The 26,980-nt window shown below is 45.6% G+C and overlaps 8 protein-coding genes across 8 annotated transcripts; 3 read left to right on the plus strand and 5 right to left on the minus strand.

Moving 5' to 3' along the window:
* Positions 1–5,898: 5,898 nt before the first annotated feature.
* On the plus strand, positions 5,899–7,818 carry K444DRAFT_600592 (cytochrome P450; the record flags this gene model as incomplete). Its single annotated transcript, XM_024878628.1, has 7 exons — positions 5,899–6,218; positions 6,297–6,439; positions 6,494–6,891; positions 6,947–7,279; positions 7,340–7,487; positions 7,540–7,550; positions 7,606–7,818. The coding sequence occupies 7 exons, from the start codon at positions 5,899–5,901 to the stop codon at positions 7,810–7,812; spliced, it is 1,560 nt and encodes a 519-aa protein (XP_024730051.1). The 3' UTR covers positions 7,813–7,818.
* Positions 7,819–8,011: 193 nt separating this feature from the next.
* K444DRAFT_619814 (uncharacterized protein) lies at positions 8,012–9,058 on the minus strand. The gene is made up of 3 exons (XM_024881582.1): positions 8,832–9,058; positions 8,461–8,666; positions 8,012–8,406 (listed from the first exon to the last, which is right to left on the minus strand). The coding sequence occupies exons 1-3, from the start codon at positions 8,963–8,965 to the stop codon at positions 8,330–8,332; spliced, it is 417 nt and encodes a 138-aa protein (XP_024730052.1). The 5' UTR covers positions 8,966–9,058; the 3' UTR covers positions 8,012–8,329.
* Positions 9,059–12,532: 3,474 nt separating this feature from the next.
* On the minus strand, positions 12,533–15,306 carry K444DRAFT_600598 (TrkH-domain-containing protein). Its single transcript, XM_024878629.1, has 5 exons — positions 14,286–15,306; positions 13,838–14,240; positions 13,722–13,791; positions 13,606–13,673; positions 12,533–13,555 (listed from the first exon to the last, which is right to left on the minus strand). The coding sequence occupies exons 1-5, from the start codon at positions 14,812–14,814 to the stop codon at positions 12,649–12,651; spliced, it is 1,977 nt and encodes a 658-aa protein (XP_024730053.1). The 5' UTR covers positions 14,815–15,306; the 3' UTR covers positions 12,533–12,648.
* Positions 15,307–15,812: 506 nt separating this feature from the next.
* On the plus strand, positions 15,813–16,927 carry K444DRAFT_668696 (uncharacterized protein). Its single transcript, XM_024887433.1, has 2 exons — positions 15,813–15,999; positions 16,048–16,927. The coding sequence occupies exons 1-2, from the start codon at positions 15,937–15,939 to the stop codon at positions 16,633–16,635; spliced, it is 651 nt and encodes a 216-aa protein (XP_024730054.1). The 5' UTR covers positions 15,813–15,936; the 3' UTR covers positions 16,636–16,927.
* A 590-nt stretch (positions 16,928–17,517) lies between these two features.
* Positions 17,518–19,125, plus strand: K444DRAFT_668697 (uncharacterized protein). Its single transcript, XM_024887434.1, has 2 exons — positions 17,518–18,024; positions 18,078–19,125. The coding sequence occupies exons 1-2, from the start codon at positions 17,569–17,571 to the stop codon at positions 19,002–19,004; spliced, it is 1,383 nt and encodes a 460-aa protein (XP_024730055.1). The 5' UTR covers positions 17,518–17,568; the 3' UTR covers positions 19,005–19,125.
* Positions 19,126–20,034: 909 nt separating this feature from the next.
* On the minus strand, positions 20,035–20,960 carry K444DRAFT_201455 (uncharacterized protein). Its single transcript, XM_024870996.1, has one exon. It carries the CDS (start codon positions 20,811–20,813, stop codon positions 20,109–20,111), a length of 705 nt encoding a protein of 234 aa, XP_024730056.1. The 5' UTR covers positions 20,814–20,960; the 3' UTR covers positions 20,035–20,108.
* Positions 20,961–21,403: 443 nt separating this feature from the next.
* On the minus strand, positions 21,404–21,805 carry K444DRAFT_486196 (HET-domain-containing protein; the record flags this gene model as incomplete). Its single annotated transcript, XM_024873116.1, has 1 exon — positions 21,404–21,805. A coding segment is annotated over one exon (402 nt), but the record flags the coding sequence as incomplete, so codon positions are not given.
* Positions 21,806–23,434: 1,629 nt separating this feature from the next.
* Positions 23,435–25,454, minus strand: K444DRAFT_542979 (multicopper oxidase; the record flags this gene model as incomplete). The annotated part of the gene is made up of 2 exons (XM_024875926.1): positions 23,435–24,238; positions 24,288–25,454. 2 exons carry the CDS (start codon positions 25,452–25,454, stop codon positions 23,435–23,437), a joined length of 1,971 nt encoding a protein of 656 aa, XP_024730058.1.
* Positions 25,455–26,980: the final 1,526 nt, after the last annotated feature.

The raw sequence follows: 26,980 nt of genomic DNA on the forward strand, positions 1-26,980 counted from the left end.
TAATTTCAACCCGGTTTATCCCGGGAGAGGTGAATCATAAATTAATTAAAACTTGGATTATATCATATCTATAATATACTGCTTAAGGCCAACTTCCACTACAGAGACTTCAACATATTCGCTATTGTCAACTTGAGTCTCTGCGTCCTCGCATAATTCTATACGAAGATCACGGCATAAAGTGACGGGATTAGAGCGTATTTGTGCTTTAACAGCAGTTCGGTGTCTTTTTCTTTTTTTAAGCGAACTCGGTCACTAAATAACCCTATAATTCTAGGCCATTGCCCTAAAAATACGCTAAAAGGCGAGAGCAAGGGATATCACACCTTTTTAGGCTTATCCCCTATACTTATAAGGGATACCTCGCTAAAGAGCCCTATAATGATTACTTATTTAGCGTCTAAGCACTATCGTTACTCCGCTAGTAGCACTATTTACTCCCAAAGATCTTTTTATACCTTGCGAGTGTCTTATAGCGCCTCTTGATATTTGCTTAGGGGACATGGCCCGGAGCTATAGGGCTTTACTGCGGTCTCAACCCCCTAAATTGTGCCCTGGGGATGCCAAGGGCCCAAAGGTCGCAAGGCTCCAACCTCTCCTGTGATGTGGCAGGGAACATTTGATCTTAGTCGGCCGCTCGCGGGAGTTGGAGACTAGCAAGCGTGTGCATCAGCCCACTGAAGAAACTGAAATCAATTGAAATCGCCCGGCTGTAGGACTCCCATTACCCGTAGACGTCGAGATGTTATAAAATCATGGGGCTGAGCCATGTAACGTCGTCACGCGCACGGAAGCGAATGTGTTATGATTCGATCAGGTAGACAAGGCAGTGTTCTTGACTTCCTCAGGTCTTTAAACCCTTGTACTGAAGTATGAGGGTTGAACTTTTGACTGACTAGTACATAATGTCATCAAAATGGATCTATCATGTGACATACAATAACGGTAGAACCCAAAATAGTTCCGGAAGGATCCTAGTCGGAGTCAAAATGGGACCCGCCTATAGAGACAAGACGAGAAAGTGTAACCGGGCTTCAAGGGAGCCAAAATGAGCCCCTGCGGATACTAAAATGGCTCTTTAATGCTAGCGCGTTCTCAGGCGGTGCTTAGGAATGCTCACCCATATATCAGGCTAAAGCAGCAACAGCTCAGCTCCAGAGCCGAAATGGAAAATGCCATGAAAATAATCCCATACTGAGCTCCCTGTTTCAGTGCTAATCCGTTTCTTTGTTACTCCACTAGCTATTGTTTCGCTAAAAACGTTGAGAGTAGACTGGTCATCCCAGAGATTCATCGTTGAAAATTCAGTGAAGCGCTTCTGCAGTGCGCCCTTTATATTCAAAGAAGAAAAGGTCATCTTTTTATAAGACAATTTTCAAGTATCAATGTGGAGCTTAAAAGGAAGCGTTGAGTTTTTCAAGACAAAATACACATACGAAGGTATAAACGTGGGTTCCCTCGCTCTCACTTGTCTTACACAACGCCGCTTCTTCCAAACAAGCTCTATTCAAGCCTCCTCTGTTTCAGCGAGCAAGTTACCTTCCCTCAAAACTCATCAAATTTCCGCGAAAAATTCACATCCCCCTACGTCAATTACGATAATCCCCAAAACGAGCAGTTCAGTACATTTTAGACTCATCTATTTGAGGATTGAGCTGCTGAATACGCAGCAAATCACGGAATCAACTACAATAAAGATGGTACAGTCGGTGGTCTCGCCCTCGGTACGTAACATCTTGATAACTACGGAGTATTCTATAACCTTTTCCCGCTCGAAGATTTACGAGGCAGCAACAGTCTGAACCTTTCGTTCTTTTGATTGCAACTCATATTGGTCGACGAATATCATTCGTCCACTTCAACGTCGGCAACACCGACCAAGAGAATTGCGTATTGCGAGCAAGGCAGCCGATGACGAGGTCCGCATGGGGCATGCTCATGATGTTGGTCTTGACACCGGCAGCACAATCATCCTCGCTTCTCAGAAGATCAGCTAGGAACTGGGCTCGAGCCACCCGTGGACAAAAGCTTCAAAATTCTGGTTCCCATAAAGCTGACTATCAATGTAAGCGAGCTAGGCTGGCCATCCGCAAGCCTCTATTCGAGAGCGTATTAAGCCAACATCCAGGCCCAAAACCCCGAGCAAACAATTTGCGACTATTGGAGTTGTTCTCCGAGTTCCATTGCATAACGGACGTCCGCTCGTGGATCGGTTGGAGCAATTGGTACTTGGCTAGATCAAATCTGGTCGGAATTGGTGTGTGGAGGTCCCGAAGCAGTTGACAATCCGAGCTCAGCAGGTTGCACTCCACAGGGCGGCTGTGGAGGCATTCGAGCGTGCTTGATTGGGGAAACCAGAGCTTCACCGAAGGGGTTCTGAGGTTTCTCCTAAGTTGGATGCAAGCAAAGAGATGTTCAACGTAGCTAAAGGAGTTTTTTGAGATATTGCAGTCGTTTGCCAGAGACGCTAAGTTCACTAATTTTCTGCAGAGAAAAAAGGTCTGAACGCCAAACATAAATAATACTACCAACGAGTTGAATAAAAATATTTCCTGTAATAGTATATTAAATAATCTAATTAATTATTATTATTGGCCAGTAATTATATTAAATTGAGTCAAAACCCTAGTAATTAAATAACAATTAATTATTTACTTAATTTAATTAAATAAAATTAATTATTGGGTAACGTGGTATTATATAGTACCAGCGGTTATATTCTCGGTTAAATCGCATAAAACCGCATTTTAATGCATTACTCTCCCTAACCTTCCTTTATATCTACTACTATTATAGCTTACATTCGCATTTCCTTTAAAAAGCTAAGTAATAACCCTCCAGAACAGAAGTAATTAACCCTATTAAAGAGAGGATATATTATTAGACGATATTCTTTAGATATAAGTCCTATATTTATTACTACTTACTATTTCATATTTAAATTAATAATTCAATTAATAGTTATATTTGTACTATACCGGATCCGAGAATATAATTTACTCAAATCTGATTAGCTAAAAGTTTATATATATTATAATTATTAAAAGCTTTTTTAATATATATACCTATACCTAAAGAATATATATAAATAAATCTGAATAGCTATAAGTTATACTTTTAAGAATAATACTATATATAAGTACTTAGCCTTATATAATATTACTAATTAGTATATAAAGCGCCGTTTATATCTTATATAGGTATATATAGCTACTAGGCTTATATAACATTTATAGTATTAATTTATAATATATAAGAAATAGAGTTTATTTATATAAAGTAATAAGTATTTTATAAAATAGAAATAAAGCAAAAATTAAAAGTAGTACTTTTATATACTAGACTAGAAGTAAAAAAGGGAAATAATTTAGCCTATAATATATATAAGAATATAAGTATTATAATCTGAAAGTGCTTTTAGAACTATAAAAGATTAGATTTATATATAATAGACTAAGACTTTAAATTCAAGAATATAAATACTTTATTAGGTTTTATTTATAAGTTCTTAATATATAAATAGTCCTATAATATAGAGAACTAGATAATAATACTTATATAATTCGTAATTAGTTTATTATATAAGATATAAAATAGATTAATTAGTTCCTATATTCTTTTAATTTTAATTCAATTAAATATATCTAATAAATACTTAAGAAACTATTAATAGAAATATATCTAGAGCTCTTTATAAATTATAAAAAAAGTAAATAGAATAGAGAGAATATAAAAGAGGCTTTAAAGATATATTAAGCTATAATTTTAAAAGAGATTTTTAATAAGTTATATATAAGTATAAAATATAAAATTAATAAGTATTATATAAAATATTAAAGTTATTTTTTATTATAATTAAAAAAAAGAAATTATAATAATTAAAATATACTATTATATATATAAATTCAATTATAATTAATAAAAATTTAAAGATTTAAAAATAATAGCAAAATATAAGATATAAAATAAAAAATACTTAGTTAAAAATATAATTAATACTATTATATATAAATCTAAAAGTAATATAAATGTTATAATATAAAAGTAAAATATATTTTATTTTATTTTAAATATTACTTTATTATAATAAGCTTAATAATTAGTATTTCGCTTTTATTTACTTTATTTATCTTTATTAATAAGTATTATAATAAGGGTTTTAGCTTTTTAAGTTATATAATATAATTATATAATTTATATATATATTATATTATTTTCCTTTTTTGGAAATTAATTAATTTTTACTTTCTTTATATTTTAATTATATATTATTTAAAGAAAAAAAAGAGAATTTATTACTTATATAATAATTAAAAATATTTAATTTTATTTAGTTTAATAATTAAATTATAATTAATTACTTAAGTATTTTTAATTATATTTTTAATATATTGTTTTATATACAGGCTCTTATTTATAATAAATATTTTATTTATTATCTTTAAAAGCTATTTCACTTTTAAGTATATATATTAGGCCTTATATATAAGAAATTATTTAAAAACAGCCTCTTCTCTCCTTATTCAAATTATATAAATTCTCTAATCTTTAATAGAATTTAATTTACGGAAGATATATTTGAGTCTTTTCGAAGTTTAATTAATTAAACTTTAATTTTTACTCTATATTAGAAAAGTTATATTATTTCAAAATTAGGCCTTTCTATTATCGAACTGGGCCCACGATTGGCCAATCGCTCGTATTAATGAACAAGGGGGAAGAACACCTTGTTTGGGGAATCGGCAAAAAAAAACTCTAAAACGTCAACACCGACCTAGAGTCTCTGCCAAATGCAGCTTCTCGTCGACCAGTCCGAACAGCTGGTGATTGATGAGCTCAACCCGGGTTGAGGCCGGAAAACTAGTATTCCAGCTCAGATGACTGCTCGAAAGCAGCAGTCTGAACTTGAAGATACATTCATCAACGTTTGATATGGAGCGGTGGATGAATCGAGATGCCCGCTTATTGATTCAACATGCATGGTTGCCGGCTAGGGATGGCATAAGTATGGTTTTAGGAAGACCAATATTGTATGTATATAAAATATGGGTTCTAGACCAATATTATTTATTATATTGGGTATTTTTAGACATTATTTCCAATTAGGCTAGAACCTGCTCCCAACTAATAAAATTACTTGAAACGTGTCACGTGCAGACAGAATTTCGCACGATGATTCAAACTTCTCTTTCTTAATATTATTAATTAATCAGACCGTCCACAACAATGCAACCATGCCACCTTTAACTAATCGGAATGCTACGCACGCTGATCGATATACGCCTGCGCAGTTCACGATAATTTAGCCAGCAGTTGGTTGCGGGTTTCGAACGCCTAAGAGCCAGTGCAAGCACTGATATTGCATAAGCACCATAATATTAGTATAAAAATTATGCATATAATATTGGTAGACCAATATTATATACATAGATTGTGTATTTTTTTCCAACCCTATTGCCGATATAGTTGCCGGTATGGTTGCCGGCATGCATAGCTAGCTGTCTTGCTATTGGATCTGTTGGTATGGCTTGCGCGGCATGGCGGATCGTGCTTGGAGGACAGAAACTTCAGTAGCAATTTAAAAATACTGTTTTCTTTTCGGTTAAGCAATTTCCACCAATATTAAGCAAGAACCCAAGAACGGCTCATCCCGCAAGCCGTCTGAGACTCTGAGTTCGATCTTACAGGCTCGGGTATTGCTTCCGTGAAACTTAGTCATGGATCACCACTTTGTGTCGGCCGGCTCATTGCTCCATCGGGTTGGCCAGACCTGTGCGGAGTCGTTACTTTGTGCTGGCATCGCACCTACCACCCAATCAGCATAATAAAGACCGAGAATTGAAAAGTTCGATGAGGGACGTCTCTGACTCTCTTCTTCAACGACTGACCATCACGAATATGACTGGCTTCTTAGCAGAACTCAGCCCTACGGCGCTTGTCCTTCTCTTAACCCCCATCACTTTGATCACCTATTACATCCTCTTTGCTCCCCGCATTGAATTCCCACCCAAGGCTCCTAAGCAAACTTCAGAACAGTATCCAGTGGTCGGTGCTTTAGCCTATTTCTCCGAGAAATGGGACTTTTATCGAAGATCAAGTCGTGAAAGTCCTTCTGGAAACTTCAGCTTCTATCTCGGGAAAAATGCGGTTGTTGGTCTTGCTGGGGAAATCGGAAGAGATGTGTTCTATAATACAAAGGAGTTCGGGATATCACAAGGGTAAGTTTTTACTCCACTCGAGGTTCCCATTCCTTGGTGAACCTCACCCTGCTCAGGGTGATAATTAACATGAGCAAGCCAAGCTCTAAATCCTCGAATACCTGGTCCTCCCGAACTCCCAGGGTTTCTAGGAAAGGCATTATCCTTGGACGATGACGAATTCACTCCCATCTTTCTCCGCTTTCTCCGCTCAATCCTCACCACGGAGCGCTTCTCTCGAGGTAAGAATATTCCTGACTGGCTGGATTGTTACACAACTGATGCACGTCCTCCAGATCTGCCAGTGCTGGTTCACGACGCCAAAGAAGGATTACGCACATTGGCCACTTCTTCATCCACCATTATAAACCCATTCGATGTCTTATTTAAGGTTATATTCCAGCTCACTGCGCGTGCACTCTGTTGCAACGATCTTGCCGACCAAACTGAACTACTTGATAAGATAATACATCTTTTCTTAACTGCTGGCACCAGTTACAATCCCAGAATCATTCTGTTTCCGTCACTTATGAAATTATTAAGTCCTGCGTACTGGAAGCAAATGAGCGCATCAATAAGAATGTACATGCTCGTTAAGGGTATCTTGGATCAACGAAAAAGATCGGCAAAACGTGATGCCGATCCGCTGCAACATCTGATTGACCAGGGAACAGCTGATGCAAGCATAATCCAGGTAAGGTGGAAACCCTTATGCTATGGGTCCTTAGCTGCTCACATGTTGTACTTAGATGTTGCTCACCGTTCTTTTCGCTGGGATCGAAAACAGTGGCAAGTTCGCAGCCTGGAACCTAATTTATCTCTCCCTGAATCCAAAATGGAAGACACAGGTTCTTGATGAAATAAAAGCGGCTGTAGCGAAGTACACAACAGATAGAACTGCGCCCTTGATTGAGCAACTTTCGTCGCTGCCTTTGGAAGCTTGGGAAAGAGAGTTTCCAGTCATCGATATGGTCTTAGCGGAGACAATCCGACTGCAATTACAAGGAGTCCTATTTCGAAAGAATGTCGGTGGTAGCGATATCAAGGTCGGCGATGAAATTATCCCAAATGGCGCTTATGTGGTAAGCCTCAATGAACGAGCAATACTTGACAAAGACTGTGACTAACGATGGGCTAAACAGCTCTATCACAACGCTGATGTTCACCTTGACCCGTCAATATACCCTGACCCTCTCAAGTGGGATCCTTCGAGACACTTGCCAGGGAACCCAGAAAGCAAAAAGAAGCGAACGGAGTTTCTTGGCTGGGGTGCAGGAAAACATAGTTGTGGTAAGTTTTTCTGTCCTACTGTAAGCGTGGAAACTGATCACTTTCTTCACAGGTGGAATCCGAGTAAGTCTACGCGTAGTGATTTCCATCTCACAAGGGACTAATATACTTTCGGTAGTTCGCAAAGTTCGAAAACAACATTGCAGTTGTTTCATTCCTTGCGACATACGATTTCGAGCTCTGTGATGAACAAGGGACAGTACTAAAAAATGGTCCTGAGTACAATGTTAACAGTCAGAGCTTCTCTCAACCGGACAGTCCGGCGTACCTTCGGATTTGGCCAAGGGAAGAAATCGGTGAAGGACTTCACGAACAGTGCGGCTAGTCCGTTAAACACATTGTTAGAGAGTACTATATTTAGGGCATGGTTAACAACTCACGGTGAGAGACGTGATCGAGTCTTGTGAAATCGTTGAACATAGCGGAAAGATACTCTAGTCTCAATCACGTCTCTTCTTCCTGTCAAACATTAATGAGAGCAGCCTTTGCCAAAAAAAGAAAGAAAAAGGTGGATCTATGTTGATCTGCTAAAAGAGTGTGCATTTGGAATTTCGGATTGAGAGCTGATGTTGTATCAGCGAAGGGAGGAGCATTCCAACGCAAACCAAGTCTGACGTTGAATCGACCAAGAAAAGCAGCAGAAGTAAATTGGATCACCTCTTGTGTGCGACGAAGGTACCCATCACAATAACATACAACGAGATGTAGGTGAACATGAAAGCTGATCAAGATCGACAGTCTATTACTTCGTACTATCAGCAGCCTCCAAGACATTCACAAGCCAATCCGCCCCTCATACACCCCAGCCTCAATGTCAATTCCAGCAAGCCATACTCGTCCCTTCACAGACTGAACTCCAATCTATTCCCCGCATAATCCCTCGCAAAGAATCTCGTCGGGTACTCTACCCCTTTCGCTCCTGTACAAAATTAGCTTGACCCCCTTCACTCGACCCCATTTCCGCTCAACGCACCACTATTCACAGCCCCTGGCTTGTCAACAGCCATCGGTTTCCCCTCCCCTCCCTTTTCGTAATGCGCCCATATCCTCTCCCTCAACTCATTCAATGTCTCCACATTCTCAAGTTTAAAGCATGGGTGGCGGGAGGCGGTAGGTTCATTGGGAACAGCAGAGTTGGAAGAGATGTGGATTTGTTGGCCTCTGGGGGTGATGTCGAACCTTGTTCTCAGTCAGTCGGATTCCTTTTCCATTCTTCGATGAAAGTGAGTGGGTTTGAGATGAGGGGTAGCGTGGCGAGGAAAGGATTTGAAGTGAAGAGTGGGGGGCCTGAAGCAGGGGCAGGAAGGGGTGAAGGAGACCGGAAGAAAGGGGAAGAGAACATACCACGCCAAAGTGTCCTTCTGTAGCACCGGGACAGCTACTCTCGTAAAGCCAAGCGTGTTACCGTAGAACTCAGCTGCCTGCTCGAGGGTTCCGGGTGGGATCGTGAGGTTTACGTGTGCGATGCCGATAATCATGATGTCTTATTGTGTGAGTTCTAAGGAAAAGAATAGGTGATGAGAATGAGAGAAGATGAGATGAGGGGGTGTGGATGTCACGATGGGAGCGATGTCGCCAACGAGGGGCGGCAGGTGCGGGAGGTGCGGGTTTGGTGGGTAAACTTTGACGCGGTTCACGTGACTTGGATCTTTCCCCTTTTGATCAAAATCTCCTTAAGCGAGAGCAAAAGGGGTGAGCAGCAGCAGCAATATATGGTGTCAGTCGCGGCGTCGATGACATTGCATGTTTGCCCGTTCTGGTTATTCAAAAGTGGATGGAGCCAAGCTTAGTTGGCTTGCTTGGCCAGGGCTTCGCAGGAAAGAAAGTTCCAGCCATGTTACCGGCGTGCCCGGGACATCAAGTAGAGCTAGCGCATTATTTGGGCACTAATATCACGGTCTTATAAGCCGTTCCACGCTCCTCTGATTCGATTAGGAATGGTCTTATACTTAAAGAGGGTCTTAATACATCGATCCTACCAAAGTGACCTAGTTTGCTATCCTCTTTCCTAATTAAGCAAGAGGGCGAGGACGATGTGACTGCTGATTAAAGGGTTGATTCTAACTAGCGGTTTGATGCTAATATGGAAGAAGAGCAAGATATCGAGTCTGATTTCGATGATGTAATTGACAGCGATACGGTCTCTGAGGACGAGACTATGTAGAAGTGCTTTTATTATTGCTCAAGCACTACGTTTCCTAGTAATTCTGTTTTCAATATACATGCCTAGTTTTAGGATGTGAGATATTGAACCAGGGCCTAAAGAGAGTGCTAAAAATTAAAGGTTGACAATACCGTGAACTATACGAACCGACCGACCACGTAGCTTAGTATTATTGAAGGATCATGGTCTTATATGAAGTGGGCCCCACAGCTAAATTCCTCGGGGAATGGTCTTGTATTAGAGGGGGGGGGGGGGGGGGGGGGGGGGGGGGGGGGGGGGGGGGGGCTAATGCTATTGGGGTGGGCTTATAACCCAAATAATAAGGTAGAGCTGGGTCGAATGCTAAAATTTGTTAAGCCCATAACGACATAATCCGAGGATTAGAGTGGGAAGCATTAATCGTCAGCCGTCCAACGACCCAATTAAACTTTTTCCCTCCACAGTGTGAGAAGGAATTCCCCGATTTCCTCGCTGAGTTGGTCCCCTTGAAGCCATCAATTAGTCTCTTCTAACAAATGTCGCGCTATGCATGTGACAAGGTAAACCCAGTCTGATGTTTATCTCCCTACCAGGTAAATGGGGTATTTACAGCACCTTGTCTGCCAACACGTCGGGCAATCTCTGGCACCTATTCACGAAGAACATATAGAGAACAAATGACAGGAAACCATTAAGGGAGCTACAAGGTGGATTTTAGAAGATATTTTTCGTGGGCCCTGGTCACCATATTCATAGCCACACCGATCCATTGCCCATCGTACCCAATTCGATTTGCCAGTGCCACAAATCGCACCCAAACTCCCTCAGCCTCCACAAACGCCCACCTCAACACCTATCCCATCGAGACACCTAACCGTGCGGACAAGTGGGGCATACAAGCATCGCAGCGGACACGAATTGGAAATTGAAGCACGTCGTATCAGTGACCGAGGCTCCAGTAGTGGTCGGCGCGTTGCAACAATCAAAAGTTTTGTAGAAATTGACGAAATACTGGTCGGGCGTGCCAGCACCGCCAGTAAACGTGCCAATGGCGTCCGAGAGTAATTGGTCTGTGATGACACATTGCAGCATCTGTACAGCTGAATAAGAGGTACTGAGTGGTGTCAAATCTAGTGGGTATTAGAGATATTTGAACTGAGGATCTGGATTTGGAGGGGGCGAGTCTTACGTTGGAGGGGAGACCACTACAGTGGTAGAAGTGACTTTCTGCGTGTAGATCGAGGTCGGAGCCGTTGTTGTCATGGCAGTAACGCCAATGCATGAGCAGGCCGAAGAGTATCTGACGCTGCCAGAGCAAGCGGAAGCGTAGGCTGGGATTCTGGATGGAGCGGCGGTTTGCTGCCAAGGAACTATCATTCCCCTATCCCGTTTCTTCGTGACAACCAAGCACGTTACAGTGGCGGCTGTGGTTGTGGTAGTACTAATCTAGGAGATTAGCAGTGATTTGTCCCGGATGCATGACATGTACATGTGTGGCAGCTGGCGTGACCGTTGTCAAGAAGTAGGAGGAACAGTCTACAGTGGCACTTCTGGTCGTGAATGTTGAGGCGGTAATGGCTGCACAGCGTTAATATCGAGTCCCATGACCAAAAAAGTAGGTAGTAACATCTCAGGCAGTTGTCGTGCGGGCAGTCTCTAGCATCCCAGGCTGGAGCAGGATGAGGAACAGCTGCCGCAACACCTTGTAAGAAAAGAGTACAGGTGACTGGAATGGCGAAAATCATGGCGACTGATGGAGTTGATAATATCTGTTTAAGATTCGAGAGATTGGAGAAAGGCGGCAGATGTTCTCAAAGTGCGGTAAAGATCGACGGGAAATTTTCACTCTCTGATGGCTGTTTATATCAGTATCAACAGGGACACCGCAACACTCTGTGATGACCCAGGGGTCGAGGCTACATGGTTGACAGCTGGGAAGGGCTTCAAAGGAAAGGATCACTTACAATCACGACCATACCTTGAGACGATTGGATCAGAGGCGAAGTCGCCTGAAAACTAATAGCTGAATGTGACCGCGACCAGAAACTTCCAATGACCTTACGAGCTCAAAGCATATGCGGACCTAGGGTAGCATCGGCGGCTTCAAAACAGCACCTGGAAAACAATAGCTTAGTGCGAAGAACGAACCCCTTCGTGCAGCGTGGGTTAATAATATTCCACCTTGCGAATGTTTCGCCTTGGTCGAAGCTGAAAGGGCGATAAGCAGCACACCTTGCAGTTATCCTCCCTGCTCTTGTGGGTCCTGCATGCGGATACAGTTGGGACAAAGTTGTACAGTGAGGCGATATGCAGCACGGTCTAAAGCTACCGACGATGCTACCTGAGCACAACAATTTTCAAACACGACGCAAACCACGCCGTAATTTGAAATCCTGCGTGTGAAAAGAACAAAATTCAAGGCGTCTCATTAAACTGGACACTCTAGTTGACTCAAAGAAGAATTGGCTGTGCATACATAACACGAATATTGCTACCCCCTTTCGCTCACTTACTGATATGGCTTGGCCGAACCCGCCGCTTACCCGAACTTTCATCCCATCTCAGCTTTTGAGCTCCTGGAATTGGTGCCGGGTTTTGAAAGAAAATAAATAAAAAAGGAAAAAGAAGGACCACTGGCCGAGAGGAGAAGGACAGGACGAGGTAAACAGAGTGGTGTTGAAGAATCAGAGTCACGTGCGGAACTGCTGTTCTTGACTGCCGGTATGTCAAACCAAGGGCAATGTCTCGCCAGTACTTCCTGCTCTGGCATCTAGATGGTTGCTATATCAGTGCAGGAGTTCGAAGAGCGGTTTAGCGAGTCCCCAGGCGAGGGTGCCGATTTAAACATCGCGGGGCATATTGCCAGCCGGCACATATGTATTGTTCAAAGAGAGCAGAAAATGCCGTTAAAAATTGCGTTTATTGCCTCCGGGTCGTCTAGGAATGAAAGCAGTGGGTAGAAAATATAAAATCCGACACTGTAAACGCCTGCACTTGCCACTAATTCAACTCATCCACTCACACGCCAACACGACTCTCATGCCGAGACCTCTCCACCCGGATACCATGATCCTCCTCTTCCAACATGCTCTCCCTATCACCTGGCAATTGAATGGCTTTGTCGATCGCCACTGGTAATCCTCGATGCCGACCCCGCAACATCAGCGCACAAAGCACCAGCTTCCCAGAAGCATGCCATGCACCGCAGAAGCTGTAAGCCTGATTCGGCAAACCGATACTGAGTCCCACGCAGCCATATGCTGACACAACCTCGAAGATGATGCTGAAGATGGAGTAAGTTATCGGGTCCTTCTCGTAGCTGTCCGTCTCGATCCAGATAATGAGTATCATGCAGGCAATGACAAACCAGAGGTCATGACCAAGTTGCCTCTGAATCTGTGTCCGGACGAAGTACATTCTCATTTTGCGGACAGAGTTGGGAGTGCGGAATTCTTGTTCTCGTTGGTCCTCCTTGATGTCCTGAGCATAAATGCCCAGAGACCTCTCCTCGTAAACATTGGAATTGCGCATGGTGATGACCACTGGGAAAGCGGAAATATACATCATCATGATATATAATGCCTGTAGACCAACCGCCAACGAGCCGATGGGGATGATGGCAAAGCGACTTGATCGGACAGCCAAGGATTGAAACAATCCATCGAGAAGACGGTATCCGATTGGAATGGCTGTTACCAGAGGGTTGTTGCGATTTAGTATTTCGAAGCCCGTCCAGTCGATTGCATTGAAAATGGCGAGAATGAAGAATAGCCACCAGGTTTGTGCGGAGGGAAAGAGGTTGGTGTAGACTCGTCGTGGGTATCTCAGGACAAAGTCGATGGTTTCTCGCCAAGACCTATATTGATCGTTGTTCGGAAGAAGGTAGAGTGTTGTCCTGAGGATTGATCGTAAAAGGACTGGATATCTGCGGTCATTAGCTGAGTCATATGAGTTGAGCCAAATTGGATGATGTACGCGGTATTTCCAGCCAGCATCAAGATGCCCATTACAGACAGGAAGAAAACGGATCTTTGGAACGGAATCTGGATGCAATCAGCGGGCAGTATGAGCAAGGATATGATGAAACTTACTACACTGGCGTCCAACAACGACATCCCGACATTATTGAAGCTAGCAATAGCATAGAATGTTCCTGCCCACCTGTAAAGTGTCAGAAGGATTCACGAGGGAAGTGGAGAGTACGTACCAGGGATTGACGGCGTTGGCAGCTGCAGCACTCTGTCCTTTACAGGACATATATGTACCAAGAGCAATGCATCCAAACAGCTGCCAGGCGACGATGTAAATGGGCACCACATAGCTGAGGAGTCGCACGGCTTGGTATTCAACACATCGAATGTGCTCCCTTTCTTCGAATGACAGACTGTGAAATTGTGCGTTCCTGTCGACGGTGCCACGCCTGAGATGTCTGCTCTCTTTGGGCCATAAGGGACTGGAGAAACATCTCGGATCTTGTGCTCCGTTCGAAGATCGAAGTGTGTCATCGTAGTGGTCATGTGTGGATTGTGTTGGACTGATTTTATCCTCCGCTTTGCTACCCATCGATGTGAGGCTCGGGTCAATTCGAAGACGGTAGTTGTGTGAACTATCTGAGGATTGTGAGTCAACGTTCAGTGCGTAGAAGGGGAACGTACTCGATGCGCAGTGAAGGGTTTGCCTCGGATGCATTGCAGACTCCGAGTTGGCAGCGAAAGAAGACTGCCAGGTAACCGGTTGCACGCCTGTAGAAGAACTGGTCTTCTTTTTGCTCTGCTTATCCTCTGCAACTTTTCTGAATCTCGTATGGAAAGCATGCTTTCGAACGTGGACCACGAAGGCGCTGACGAAGATTGGGTTCCCGAGGATGATATGAACGAAGATTATGCACTGTTGGAAAGTGTTCAGGCTGCTGAGATTGACAGTATTTAACCCAGCTTGGGTCGTTGCGGCAACGATCAGAAACAGGGAATCAACGTATGAGACATAGCCACGAGGAGTCGACAAGTGCCAGAAGATGATGGATGATACCATGCAGGTTGTGATGATGTAGGCCCAGTGAAGTAGGAGGAAGGTTGGTCGAGGCAGATATCGTCTAAGTCGATGGAGAAGATTTCGAGGGATTGTAGGTCTGAAAGCCTTCAAGATGGTCGCTGCGCGTGTATATGCGGTGGATGTATTGGGCATCTTTGCATTCAGGACGCCCGGAAGAGAGGTCGGAGGGCGCGAGACATTTGAGGGAGGAAGAGGCTCGAGGAAGAGGATTTGAAGAAGCAGAAACAAGATCGACACATCTCAGATGACATGGTTTGTGTATCTTGCAATGGAAGGAAGGAGCCTGGGAACATCATCGAGGAATCGGAAGTCACGATCGACCCCCACGACGTACTTGAGTAACATCATGTAACTCGCCCTGGATCATATGGTGACAATGGTTGATACCATATGTAAGGAATATAAGACCAAAACAGTCGAAACAAAGCTTCCGCTCGAGGTTATCGCGTTTTCTTCAGCCGCTTGGCAGCAGGAGAGTAACCTCTTCACTCTCCCACATCTTTCACACTTGCTGAGCCCAGGGACAGGCCCGTCACTAACTGTACCGAGACCGAGAAGCAGGAACATGTAGGAACATGGAAACTTACTATGATTTGTAGCATGACCTTTGCTGTTGAAACGTTGATGGTGGAACAGAGCGGCGGAGGAGAGAAGTTGGGAAGATGCAGCCTCAGTCGACAGGTCATCTCGGCTAGCCCGCCCGGCCAGCCCAGCTCACATTCTAACCGAAAGCTCCTCGAAACACAAAAAAAAATCAACGCCCAATCCCCCCCCCCTCTTTCCTGCGAGTTAAAAAAAAAAGATAAAGGTTTGCATTAGGTAGCAAACGCAAAAGACAAAACGTCGCGAGCAGGATTTGAACCTACGCGGCCGAAACCATATGATATCTATTGTCTCAGAGGAGAGTTCGAGTCATACCCATTACTACAAATGTTAGTGACGGTGCTTTGTGGAAGGGTGGGTGTAACATACACCACTCTGGCATCGCGACGGAGTTTATCAAAATTTAGTCTTATTTGAATACATACAGCTTGAAACCTAATCTGCCAGCTCTAAAACGGCACAACCTCGGGAGTGAGGCATGAACCCTGTGGATTTTTTGGTGATGTCTTTCATCTGAACTCTGAAGCTTTGCAACAGCATTCAGCATTGAGTTTGCACAAAAATTGCGATTCAGCACAACGACATGCGATTACCATAACATCCTCCACACCTTCAGTCCCACTGCTCGCTACATCTGATCACTCTGCAAGGATGTCGCAATCAACCCCCCAGGCTCCATCACAGCCTCCTGCTCCATTTGACCGCGCCAAACTTGTGCGTCCTCTAACCTCCACCATCCTCCCTTCACCTAACACTCTGCAGATACACAACGTCTCCCTCGGCGCCTTAATAGCCTGCCCAATAATCATCCTCCTCCCACCGCGAAAACTAGACATCTACACGCTCGCCCTCCTGTCCGGGACGTTCGCGGGCGGCAACCAGCTCTCAAAAGAATACACGGGAACGTCTATGTTGCAGCGCTTTGGGAATCGGCTTGAGAGTGTGAGTGGGAGAGAATTACCGCCGAAGGCACAGGAGATGCAGATTAGGTTAAGGGAGGAGAAGGTTCGTCGGGAGGAGGCCCTAGCAGGTGGCAGGGGCATTGGGGGGATGAGGAGGAAGGGAGAGGAGTTGGCGGAGCGGGTTAGGGTAGAGAAGGAGCAGAAGCAGACGGAGGACAGGAGTTTGTTGGGGAAGGTTTGGATGGGGAATGAGGGTGAAGATTGGAAGGAGAAGAGGGAGAAGCGGGAGAAGGAGGCGCTGGAGGAGGGCAAGGGGTACGGAGGCTTGATTATGGACCAGATTTGGGACGTGTGGAATTGGGGGCGTGATAAGACGGAGGAGATTAAGGAGAAAGATGAGAAGGTTGTTGAGGAGAGGAAGGCGGAGAAGGCAGGGGGAAAGAAATGAGCAAGATAGCTGGGATATATTCTGGAACGACGCCGGCACACACTCTCACGGGTAATATGATGGCTACATGGGATGGTCAGGCAGACAGAGTGCGGTCGGGACTCTGAAAGCTGGTGTGTGATAGGTTAATTTGGGCTATAATGTTTATATGCATTGCGTGGAGTTCGGGTCAACATGCATCGGTGTCGGAATACGGTTGATTGGACTGTTCTCTACTTGTACAGTAAATTCACGTGCAAGAGGATTTAAGATCACAATGCACAAAATACTCTCCTCACAACCTACATAAACCCCTTGATTCTCGTCTTGGACTCGCCGCACAAGCGAACTGTCAAGAATTTGCAGCACCATCCCCCGCCCACCCCTCCCTCGGATATATAGTTAATTCATATGGCGGCTTACGCAAATTGTTTCTTGATCTGGGGTTATCGGATTTCAAGATGTGGAGAAGGTTTGGAAGAAGGGACCAAGAGCGTTTTGGTTGCGGAAACACCAGGGAACCCAGCTAGCTCCAACCCCAGATGCACATGAGGCCGTCTATTTCGTCATTTTAAACGGTGGTTCAGGAGTTGAAAGCGTCTGGTTGTGGTTCTTTAGTGAAGGAAGAATTGATGAGTGCGAGAGGCGTTTAGACGGGTGGGAGGGGTGTTGCATTTGGAGAAAAGTCCTTATTTTAGTCCATGTAGCTGCAAGCAAGAGAGTGGAGCTATATATTGGAAAGGCGGAAAGATTGAACTTGCGGATGTTTGCAAAGAGGAGAGAAGAAAGAGTCTTCGAAAACGGTATCTTTGTCCGCATCTGGCTAGCGCGCAGCCTTCCCCGCCAAAATTCCCCAGCCTCGCGGCAAAAAGTTCCCTGCAAAATATTTTTCTCGAAATCACCTTCAACACCACAACCTCGACCACCACTCTTCCACCTTCCGCTATTTCTACCATGGGGAAAGGCAAAGGCAAGAAAGGTCGGCACGAAGCCAAGCTCGCCGCCAAAAAAGCCGCCGAAGTCCCCAAAATCCCCGGCGCACCACGGCCCGCGAATCCGGTCAAGAAAGCGAAGAAGCTGCTCTCACGCGAGAAGAAATCCGCAATCAACACCAATCCCCCTGGACCTGAAAAATTCCCCATTCCTATGGGGCGCCCGAAGCCATTTACGAAGAGCCCGCAGCATGCGAAGTGGCCGGCGCTGTTTAAGAAGCACTTGGGGCTCATCGAGTCGCATATCCGGGCTCTGGATCGCGTGATGCAGAGCATGAAGAGTGAGATGGGGCAGATGCCGGAAAAGGAGCGGATGGAGTGGGAGCTGGGCGAGAGGGGCAATTGGAGGGCGATTTGTGAGATGATGGATAGGGCGAGGGGGGTGCTTGCTGATGCGCGGAAGGCAGCGCAGGGGATTGTGAGTTCTTGGTTTCATGAACGGTTATGATGTGTTGCTAACCCGATCTGCAGCTACCTGCGAAGTCATTGAAGGATAAGAAGGGACTTGGTGTCACAGGCACGAATTTCGAACCACTGGGGCCGAAGCTCGCGGAGAGGGCAGCTGAGCTGGGCTACACGAAGAGGGGGAAGCTAGGGAGGGACCCTGATGCTGTCAGCTCAGACAGTGATGGCGATACCGAGATGAGCGATTCCTCTCTTTCGAGCGACGACGACGATGCGGTTGTGGAGGGCGCGGATTTCGTTCCGCTGAATATTGGCCAAAAGGTACCCCGATTCCCGATTGTGGAGGATTCGGGCGAGGACAAGAAGAATGAGACGGCTGCGAATGGAGTTGAGCCAAACCCATACTTTGTCGTTGATACCAATCCTACGCCCGTTGTTTTGAATGTCAATGGCGTTGGGAAGGAGAGCAAGAAACGAGCAAAGGAAGAAGACGGCGAGGGAAAGAAATCAAAGAAGGCAAAAAAGGAGAAGGATACCGCTCCCGAAGCTAGACTTGAACCTGCCGAGCCAGAAGTCGACTTTGCCGCACTGGAAGCCAAGTTGCAAGCCGAAGTTGAAGAAGCAGAAGCGGCCAAGGCACAAGCTGCTGAGTCATCCGAGGACAAGAAATCGAAAAAGAAGCGGAGGCGTAGCAGTGATGGCACGGGGGGAGTAGTTGAGAAGAAGAAAGCCAAGAAGGACAAGTCAAAAAAGGTTGAAGATGCGCCTGCCAATAGCGCCCCCGAGCCCTCCCTGACCGCAGAGGAGACAGCTGCTAAAGAGAGTGGAAAGAAGCGAAGACTCTCCGAGACGGCGTTTGGCGTTGAAGTCGTAGAGAAGAAGGTCAAGAAGGAGAGCAAAGAAAAGAAGCGGAAGGTCGATGCTGATGGAGCTGATGTCGACGACGGCAAGAAGAAAAAGCGGAAGCATAAAGTTGGCTCTGATTCCGAGTAGGCGGGGGGTGGCTTGTACAGACTTGATTGCTTTACGATACCATGGTTTTTCATCTGTTGGCTGGACGGAGTGGCATTGCTGGTGTATAAAAATTAGAAGTGCTTCTCTTCCACTTGCTTCCGCTCGATTGTGTTGATGTAGGAGGGTGCCATTGCCCTGCGTACATCCCACCAAAACTGACCCCAACTACCCACGCTTCCCTTATTAATTTATAAGGAAAATGAGGCTAATTCGACTAACTACTCTATAATATGCTCCCTAGAGTTTTCCAAGAGATATAATCTTATTTAGAGGGTAGCTATGGTGGGTTCTTCGCTAGGTGTAGGCTGAGCAAAGGATCGCGCTCTTCAAGCTGGGGATGATAATCAGTCTTAGAGCTATGAATGCCCGCCCTCTCCAGCAAGAGGGCATACAAAGAATTCGAGTTCTAGGAGCAGGAGTCATCAGAGGTGGCCTGCAAGCCGCAAGTACATCTGGCCTATCTCCTGTCAGGTGTTTGTGATTTCGCTTTTTTTCTCCTTCTTTGCCTTTGTCGTTCCCAACTGTTTATACAAAAAGCTAGTAATTCTCGGCACTGAACAATCTGGATTGTTGGTTTTCGAATAAACGTAAAGAAATTGTAACTTGTCAAGTGATGTGGAGAAATGATAATTACTGCACACGAACATGAGATCAAAATCCCTTAATACAAGGCTCGTTATGACTCGAGAAAATGGACAAAAATAACAGACTCAGGAAAAAAGATCTCCTATCCCTCGAGCCCCGGTTTTCCGTCGTGCTAGGCTAATCCGGCAATTTTTGTGGGAATGAAGCTCTCCAGCGTCTCCCTAAACCTCTTATCCTACCATCCGCTCCTCTTTCTTTTTTCAGCCTCTCCACTCAAATCCATTCCGTCAGATTTGCCCAACTCTCTACCCAGGGGGTCCAACTTGAATGGATGGAATTGAGAGTCTGTTTCAGACTCTCTGCATTGTTCTAAAGCATGATTGATGAGGAGAGGTTTCCCAGCTATGCATCGGTAAGTGCTAGTCAGATTCAATTACAAGACCGAAGGAAGAGGTGCTCGCGTTAGCTTATTTATGTAGAAACAACTTTAACCTCCATTTAATCAACCTGAAAAGGAGAGGTCAACTTGTATAAGGTCCTAATATCCATACGTATTGCCATGGACTCTGCATCAGCTGTAGGCACAATCCATTCTTGCCGGCCCGTCATTCCCTTCTCTAAATGCCCCGTGGAGAGATCCGCACTGCCAACAAGTCTATAAATGTCTCTCACTTCTTCCTTGCGAAGTATTGCTACGACATTCGTTCTGTCAAACTGGCATACAAGGTCCCCTTCTGCAGCTTGCGTTGGTCCGAGGCCTAGTAGGAGACCGCTTCCTAGAAATAATCGAGCTGTGGGAGTCGAGGATGAGAGATCCAGTTTATCCTCCCACGAACGACCTCTTGCCATGTTCAGAGCGTTTTCTTCGGAAACCTCCAAAGCAATTTTCTCAACAGCATCTTGACTGAGGGGCGAGCCCCAAGCCCCGCTTAACAAAGTTCCAGATGATTCAAACACCAAGGGATTTATGGAACGGACGTTCGTTGTAGCAGTTCCCAAGTTATGGAAGAGAACCTCTTCATATGCTTCATTTGCCTTCCTCAGCCTTTGTATGTCAACTGACGAAGAGTAGCACTTCCCAAAGCTTCGCTTCCACTCCTTGTATACTGCACTCGATGAATAGAGCTCGTGGAATGTTGGCCCCATATGGAGGATCGTTCCACCAACGGCGCCAACTGTCAGAACAATCTGAGCTTGATTCATGCGAAAAATTAGCGTCAAGTCATGCCCAAGAAGTCTTTAGACTAATTGACTGAATCGCACCACTTTAACAGCCTTGTCGTGGCTGTTGAGATCTGCAAGAAGTGGGCGCTGCCTGTTGAAGAAATTGATCACGTCCAAATAGACATCAAACAATGACTTCGAGTAGTTTGCTTCTATGCTGCCGTCTTCGCAATCATGAGCCAAGCCCAGAAACCTGTAGATCTTATCTCGCGGTTCGTGACACTTAGCATACCGGAAATCTTCTAATAGAGTTTCTAGGCGGTTGGAGTCACCATGTCTGTCTTCACGCTTCTCATTGAGAGTCTCTATCAAAAGGAACTTGGAATTCCAGTCTTTGAAATGAGAAATCACGGGGAAAAAGTCCTCCCATGGAATGGTTCCGTAGCCTGTACAAACTGCCAGCCTCCTCGCGAGCCCAATCTCCTGGACAATCCAGACTCTGTTCCAGTAGTCGTTCTCGAAAATCTATTGTTCGAACAAGCGCAAACCATCTGGATTAAAAAGTGTGTTCGATGGCGCGATCACTGAATAGGCCTCGTCCCAAAAAAGTTCGAATTGTTCAAATCTGGCCCTGGCAGACCAAGCCAAATTATAACACACTGCGCACGGGTGTAAATAAAGTCCATAAGGCGCACTTGGCTTGTGCGTTCTTGAAGATTTTGCTGATCAATGCAGATTGCATCTACCCAAAGCAAGAACTCAGCCCCCCGTTCTAGACGTTCGTAGAAATTAAACAGGGCATCGTACAGATTTTGCCGAATATCAACTACAGCCCCGTTAATTGCGATGGTCTTCGTTATGTCCGGACTACCCCAAGTATATGAAAGTGCTTGGTATTTGGGCATTGTTGAGAACTCAACGTTTATCATTTCGAATTGCATAATCTCGGGCCCATGGTTGAAAGGCGATGAAATGTTGCTGTTAAAGACAAGGAGTCGAATACTGTCAACGGTAGTATCAAGTGGCTGATACTCGTATTTGAAGCTTGGTGCTGCTATCTCCGGAGTATCGAGCGGCCGGCTAGAAGGCGCTGTAGACGCTTCCCCTTGCTCCATCGCATACCGCAAATGACAATACTATGGGATAGTATGATTCGCAACGGTATTCGGAGGAAGAAGCGTAATGTAAACCTCTAGTAGCACTGGCGGATGACGTGCAATTTGCTTTGATAGCCTTGACGAGAATGAACCGTCTCAAGCCTTGAACTCGACTGAACGACAGACGGAGTCATCGAGTGGCATATCGTGAAAAGAAACCTGGCCTTTGGGTCCTGCGCCGTATGTCAATGTTGAAAAGTTCCTTGTTGATTGAGATGGCGAGGCGTAACGATGGTCGGAAGATGGTCTTGACTGACCGAGTGCATAGTTAGGCAGGCGCTGCCGATTGGTTGACCCTATCGACGAAATGATTGGAAAGGTTTCAATTTCTGCAGCCTCACACCTTCACTTCTATGTGGGTGATGTTGAGTGAAATCGGATGACAGAAGAAATTTGAGAAACTAGTTCTTACGTTTTGGGGGGTAAGGATTATACTACGAATTTGCAATAAAATCCGTTTAGACTATTCAAAAGACAAAGCAGGTACCCCGTTTATTTCAACTAGGACACTTGAAAACAACAACTTCTCCTTATAAATAACACTTTTTCTCGCAGGAATTCTTTTGAACATTCGAGACTTTGTGTTTTGATTTGCTTAGCGATTTCAAAATCTTGCAATCTAATTGTGTTGCGTTTTTGAAGTGTAAAATTGAATATACTAGACTATATATGTTTTTGTGCTGTTCTCAAGATTTAGTAGAGAGGGGGGGGGGGGGGGGGGTTATAAAAGTAACCGTTCTAGTAGTTGTCGCAACTAGGTATTGATTACGAAGTTACCCTCCCCCCGAGCAGTTTCAGAATTAAACAAATTAGTCAGGCGGATTGGGAACACTTACATCAGGAGGAGTAGTACTAGTAGCCGTCACGGCTAGCACTAGAATTGAGGGAATAGAACAAGCGCTTGATACTAAGCAATAAGGAAGTGGCTTAGATTGAGTGAATTTAGGATAGGGGTCGAGGCTCTTGAGGTCTCCTCCCGCTCGTCACATTCTTTTCCCCTCCCTCATGAATCCTCAACCTGGCATCATCAAAGCTTCCCTCAGAGTTATGACTCTTATGGGAATAGAGAACCCTTAAAAGCTATTCGCGACTAGCTTTTAAAACGTATAAGAAAAAGCGATATGTTATGTTAAAACCCCTTTTTTATTATAAGGAGCTCATACGTGGCAGTCTCCGTGTTCGTGGCCGTAGTAATCGTCTATAGCTAATATCTATAACTATAGGGTATATAGACGTACAGAGGTTAAGCAGACCCTTAGTCGTCTCACTTCCCTAGTAATCACTTCACACACCATCAAGAAGCAGCATGGCCATTACACAGTAAATTACTCTGCCACTTACATACTGTGTCACATGAATATAAACGTACTGAAATTACTCTGCCTCCTGCCGGCAAAGGTATTACTGTATGTCCAAACCATCCCAGAGCCCTTCTATATGTTTTCGCCGCCCTTTCCTTTCCCGTCCGCCCAAAATAGATGAAGAAAAACCGGAACAGAACCACTAATTCAGCGGATAAGGATTTGCCGGCGTACTCGGCGGATTCACAAGACTGCCCCAAAGATTCGCGCTAACCAGCGTATTCTGCCCATTCATATTCGTATAATCGGCCGTGTTGCCGGCAGCATTGCCCTTCATGGCAATACTCTGATTCGCGCACACTGTTCTGTGACTGACAGGAATATACAGCTTCAAAGCCTGTAACTGAGTCGGGGCTTCGATGAAGGTTGCGGTGAGCCCCGCTTCGACGTGCCACTCGAGATGGCAGTGGAAGAGCTGGATGCCCGGGTTGTTGGCGACCCAGCGCAGGGTGACGGAGCCGCCGGCGGGGACTTGGATGGTGTCGCGGCGCATGGGAGCTGCTCCTGCTGGCGGGTTGTAGGGGAACATGCTGCCGCCACCAGAGCGGCCGACGAGCTGCATGTTGTGACCGTGCAGATGGAAAGGGTGCGGGTTGGTGTCGTGGTTCTCGAGGAAGATTTCGACGACGGCGTTGTAGGGGACGACGGTAGGTGTGGTGTGCGTACCGTAGATGGTTGGATCGTTGACATTTGCTGCAGGCGCGTTCATTGCGGTGTAGAGGGTGGGCACCTTGGGTGCGACGTAGTCAACGGCGTTTATTGTGCCTCGTCTTTGGCCGTTGGCGTTGTTAGTGAAGTCGACGGCCCAGGAAAGAGGGAGTGTGACGGGGCCGAACTCGGGCGTTGCATCTAAAGGAGTGAAGATGGAATCGTCGAAGGGCTCGGGAGTGATCGTCAATGGTGGTGGGAGGCCATTGGCAGAGTTGTAAACAAGGAAAGCAGAGACCTAGGAGACGTTAGGGAAATCAAAAAGACTTTACACAACAGTCACTTACCTCGGTGTTGAAAGTAGCTGGAATGAGCGGAGGGAAGAACATCCCAACGCTCATCGATGCTTTAATGGCAAAGTTCTGCGTGCCAGTCGCCTTGGCCTGGATGATGACACTGTATCTTTGCGCAGGAGTAATGAACAGCTGATCCTGTGTGCACTGAGAAGTGTAAACTCCATCTATCTCTACAATAGTCATGCTATGTTGATCGAATTGGAGATAAACTGGCGTGAAGGCTCCCACGTTGATAATTCTGAATAGGTACTTCTTTCCTGCTACCATCGGGAATTGAACGTTCTGCGCTTCGTTGATTAAAAGAGAATTTGGAACAGGTTCCGCCCCGTTATTGTCATTGGCATTGCCCAAAGACTGATAGTAATTGATCAATGGAGGTGCTTCTGAGTGATATAGATCACTGATCGTCATCACATATTCTGTATCAACCCGGTATGGCGCATTGACGTCTTTGACGATGAGTGGGCCTCGGAATCCATCAATGTACTGTCCACCAATGTGAGCGTGGTACCAGTAAGTACCAGGTTGGTCGACGATGAACTGGTAGACGAATGTTCCGCCGGGCTGGATGGGACATTGAGTGACCATCGATGGCCCATCCGCATAAGTCGTGTTGATCTGGCGAAGACCATGGAAATGGATCGCAGTCGACTCATTTCCAAGGTTGTTCGTAACGGTTAGGACGACAGTGTCTCCTCTGTTGACACTGATTGTAGGGTTGGGCCATTGTCCGTTAATGCCGACAAAAGGTCTGGCGAATCCATCCGGAGCAGCTCGTACCCAACCAACACTCCAAGTGAATGATCTTCTTGCTGGATTTGGAGTGGCGACGGGCGCAAGAGCCGAGGGGCTTGAGCATACCGCTCCCGTTGCACTGGTTACGGAGCTAGATGTTGTGGAAGTCGTGGCAGGAGCGGATGATGACGTCGATGCTGTGGTCGCTGCAGAAGATGAGGTTACTGATGAGCTCGAAGAATCACTTGATGAAGCTGAAGAGGACGTACTACCTAGTGCACTTGACGTCGAAGTGACCGAAGTGACCGAAGTGGGGGTTGAAACAGTTGAGCTCGTCGAAGGTGCTGAGCTTGATGTTGAGGATGTTGTCACTACCGAGCTACTCGAGCTAGAAACAATGACCGGATTAAGGTTGTTGTACATCGACAATTTACTCGCACCGCCACACTATCCAATTAGCCTGGAGAAGTACGAACACATAAGATAGACTTACAAGTTCATTCGTGTTAGCCAGACAGGTGTCCACGCAGCCAGATGTAGTTGGAACACTTCCTGCATTAAGAGTGTTGCCACAATAACCTATAAAAGTCAGTGAATGCCATAGTCGATTTTAGCAAAACCCTTACATTCTCGGTGAAACTCGATTCCAAACCAACTGTAATTTCCGGGAAGCGCAGAGCACTTTGCGTAACAAATCTCGATTGTCATGTTATTGTTCGCGTATGCAAGGCCGCTCAAAGCACGGCCGACAGTGGCCTCGGTGTAGCAACCAACGTATGAATACGTTCCGATTGTAGCCAGGTTGGTTGGTCCCGTTGGCTTTGCAGAGGTCGTTGTGCTGGTGGAACTTGTTGGTGCTGTCGAAGTTGTGGAAACAGTGGAGATGGTGGACACTGTGGAGACCGTGGAGGCCGTGGAGACAGTGGAAATCGTGCTGCTTGTGCTTGATATTGTCGAAGTTACCGAACTTGAAGTCGAAGTAGTGGACGGTGGGGCTGAAGAGGTGGTTGACGTCCCTTGTTGTGCATTTCCCTGCATGGAGAAAGTGATGTAACCCCCATTATCACTCCAGATCGTAAGATACGAGGCATGGATTCCGGTCTCTCCGGGAGAGAACACCAGTGGCACAACGATTGAAGTACCAGCAGCCAACGTAGAGCTCAGAGCAGGGAAACTTGACGAAGTGTATCCATTTCCGACGGTGGATGAAGTGATGTTGACGTATGTCATGCCTGCGTAGTAATCCTGGTAAGCAAAGCCTGTGAATGTCAATGCAGTGCTGCCGAGGTTCGATAATTTGACCCAGCCCTTTGACTGAGATGGCGATCCACCACCAACAAACACACCACCAAACGAGACCGAAGTCGCGTTGACAACCAGATATCCTTGTGAAGCAACCGCGGTTCCGGAAACACTTATCACAGTATCTTGCATGTAGCCAGCAGGCGCTGTAGCGAACAGGTTGAGAGCACCACCAAGGGCTCCTGGAGACAATGGAGTTCCAGATGAATTTTCGTAGGTGATAAGGTTAGCATCGGTCAAATTAAGCGTAACTGGGAAAGAAAATGTTCCCCCGGAGGGCACCGATGCTGGGAACGTTGCAGGTCCGACCTGGAAAATCGTCGAAGCAAGACTTGGACTAGGTTTCGTAATGGCAACGTTTGCCGTGCAGGTGACTTGGATGGTTGAAGTCTGAGTGACCATCACATTGCCGAAGGCGATTGGGTTCGGACTGCACGTCAACGGCGCGCTCAAGGTCTTCCCGCCTCCTCCTGTAACCATCATGAGGGCGCTGTTCCTAGTAACATAGACTTTCCCATTCCCGAATACAGCACGCTGATATTTATTGATTCCGTTAGTGGTGAACGCGTTGGGGAAAGTAATCGGTGTCAGGACGCCATTGACAGGAACGGCATTCCATGCGCGAAGACCCCAAGTACCGTCGGCTA

The sequence above is a fragment of the Hyaloscypha bicolor genome, assembly GCF_002865645.1.
Source record: "Hyaloscypha bicolor E unplaced genomic scaffold K444scaffold_165, whole genome shotgun sequence".
NCBI classification, from domain to species: domain Eukaryota; kingdom Fungi; phylum Ascomycota; class Leotiomycetes; order Helotiales; family Hyaloscyphaceae; genus Hyaloscypha; species Hyaloscypha bicolor.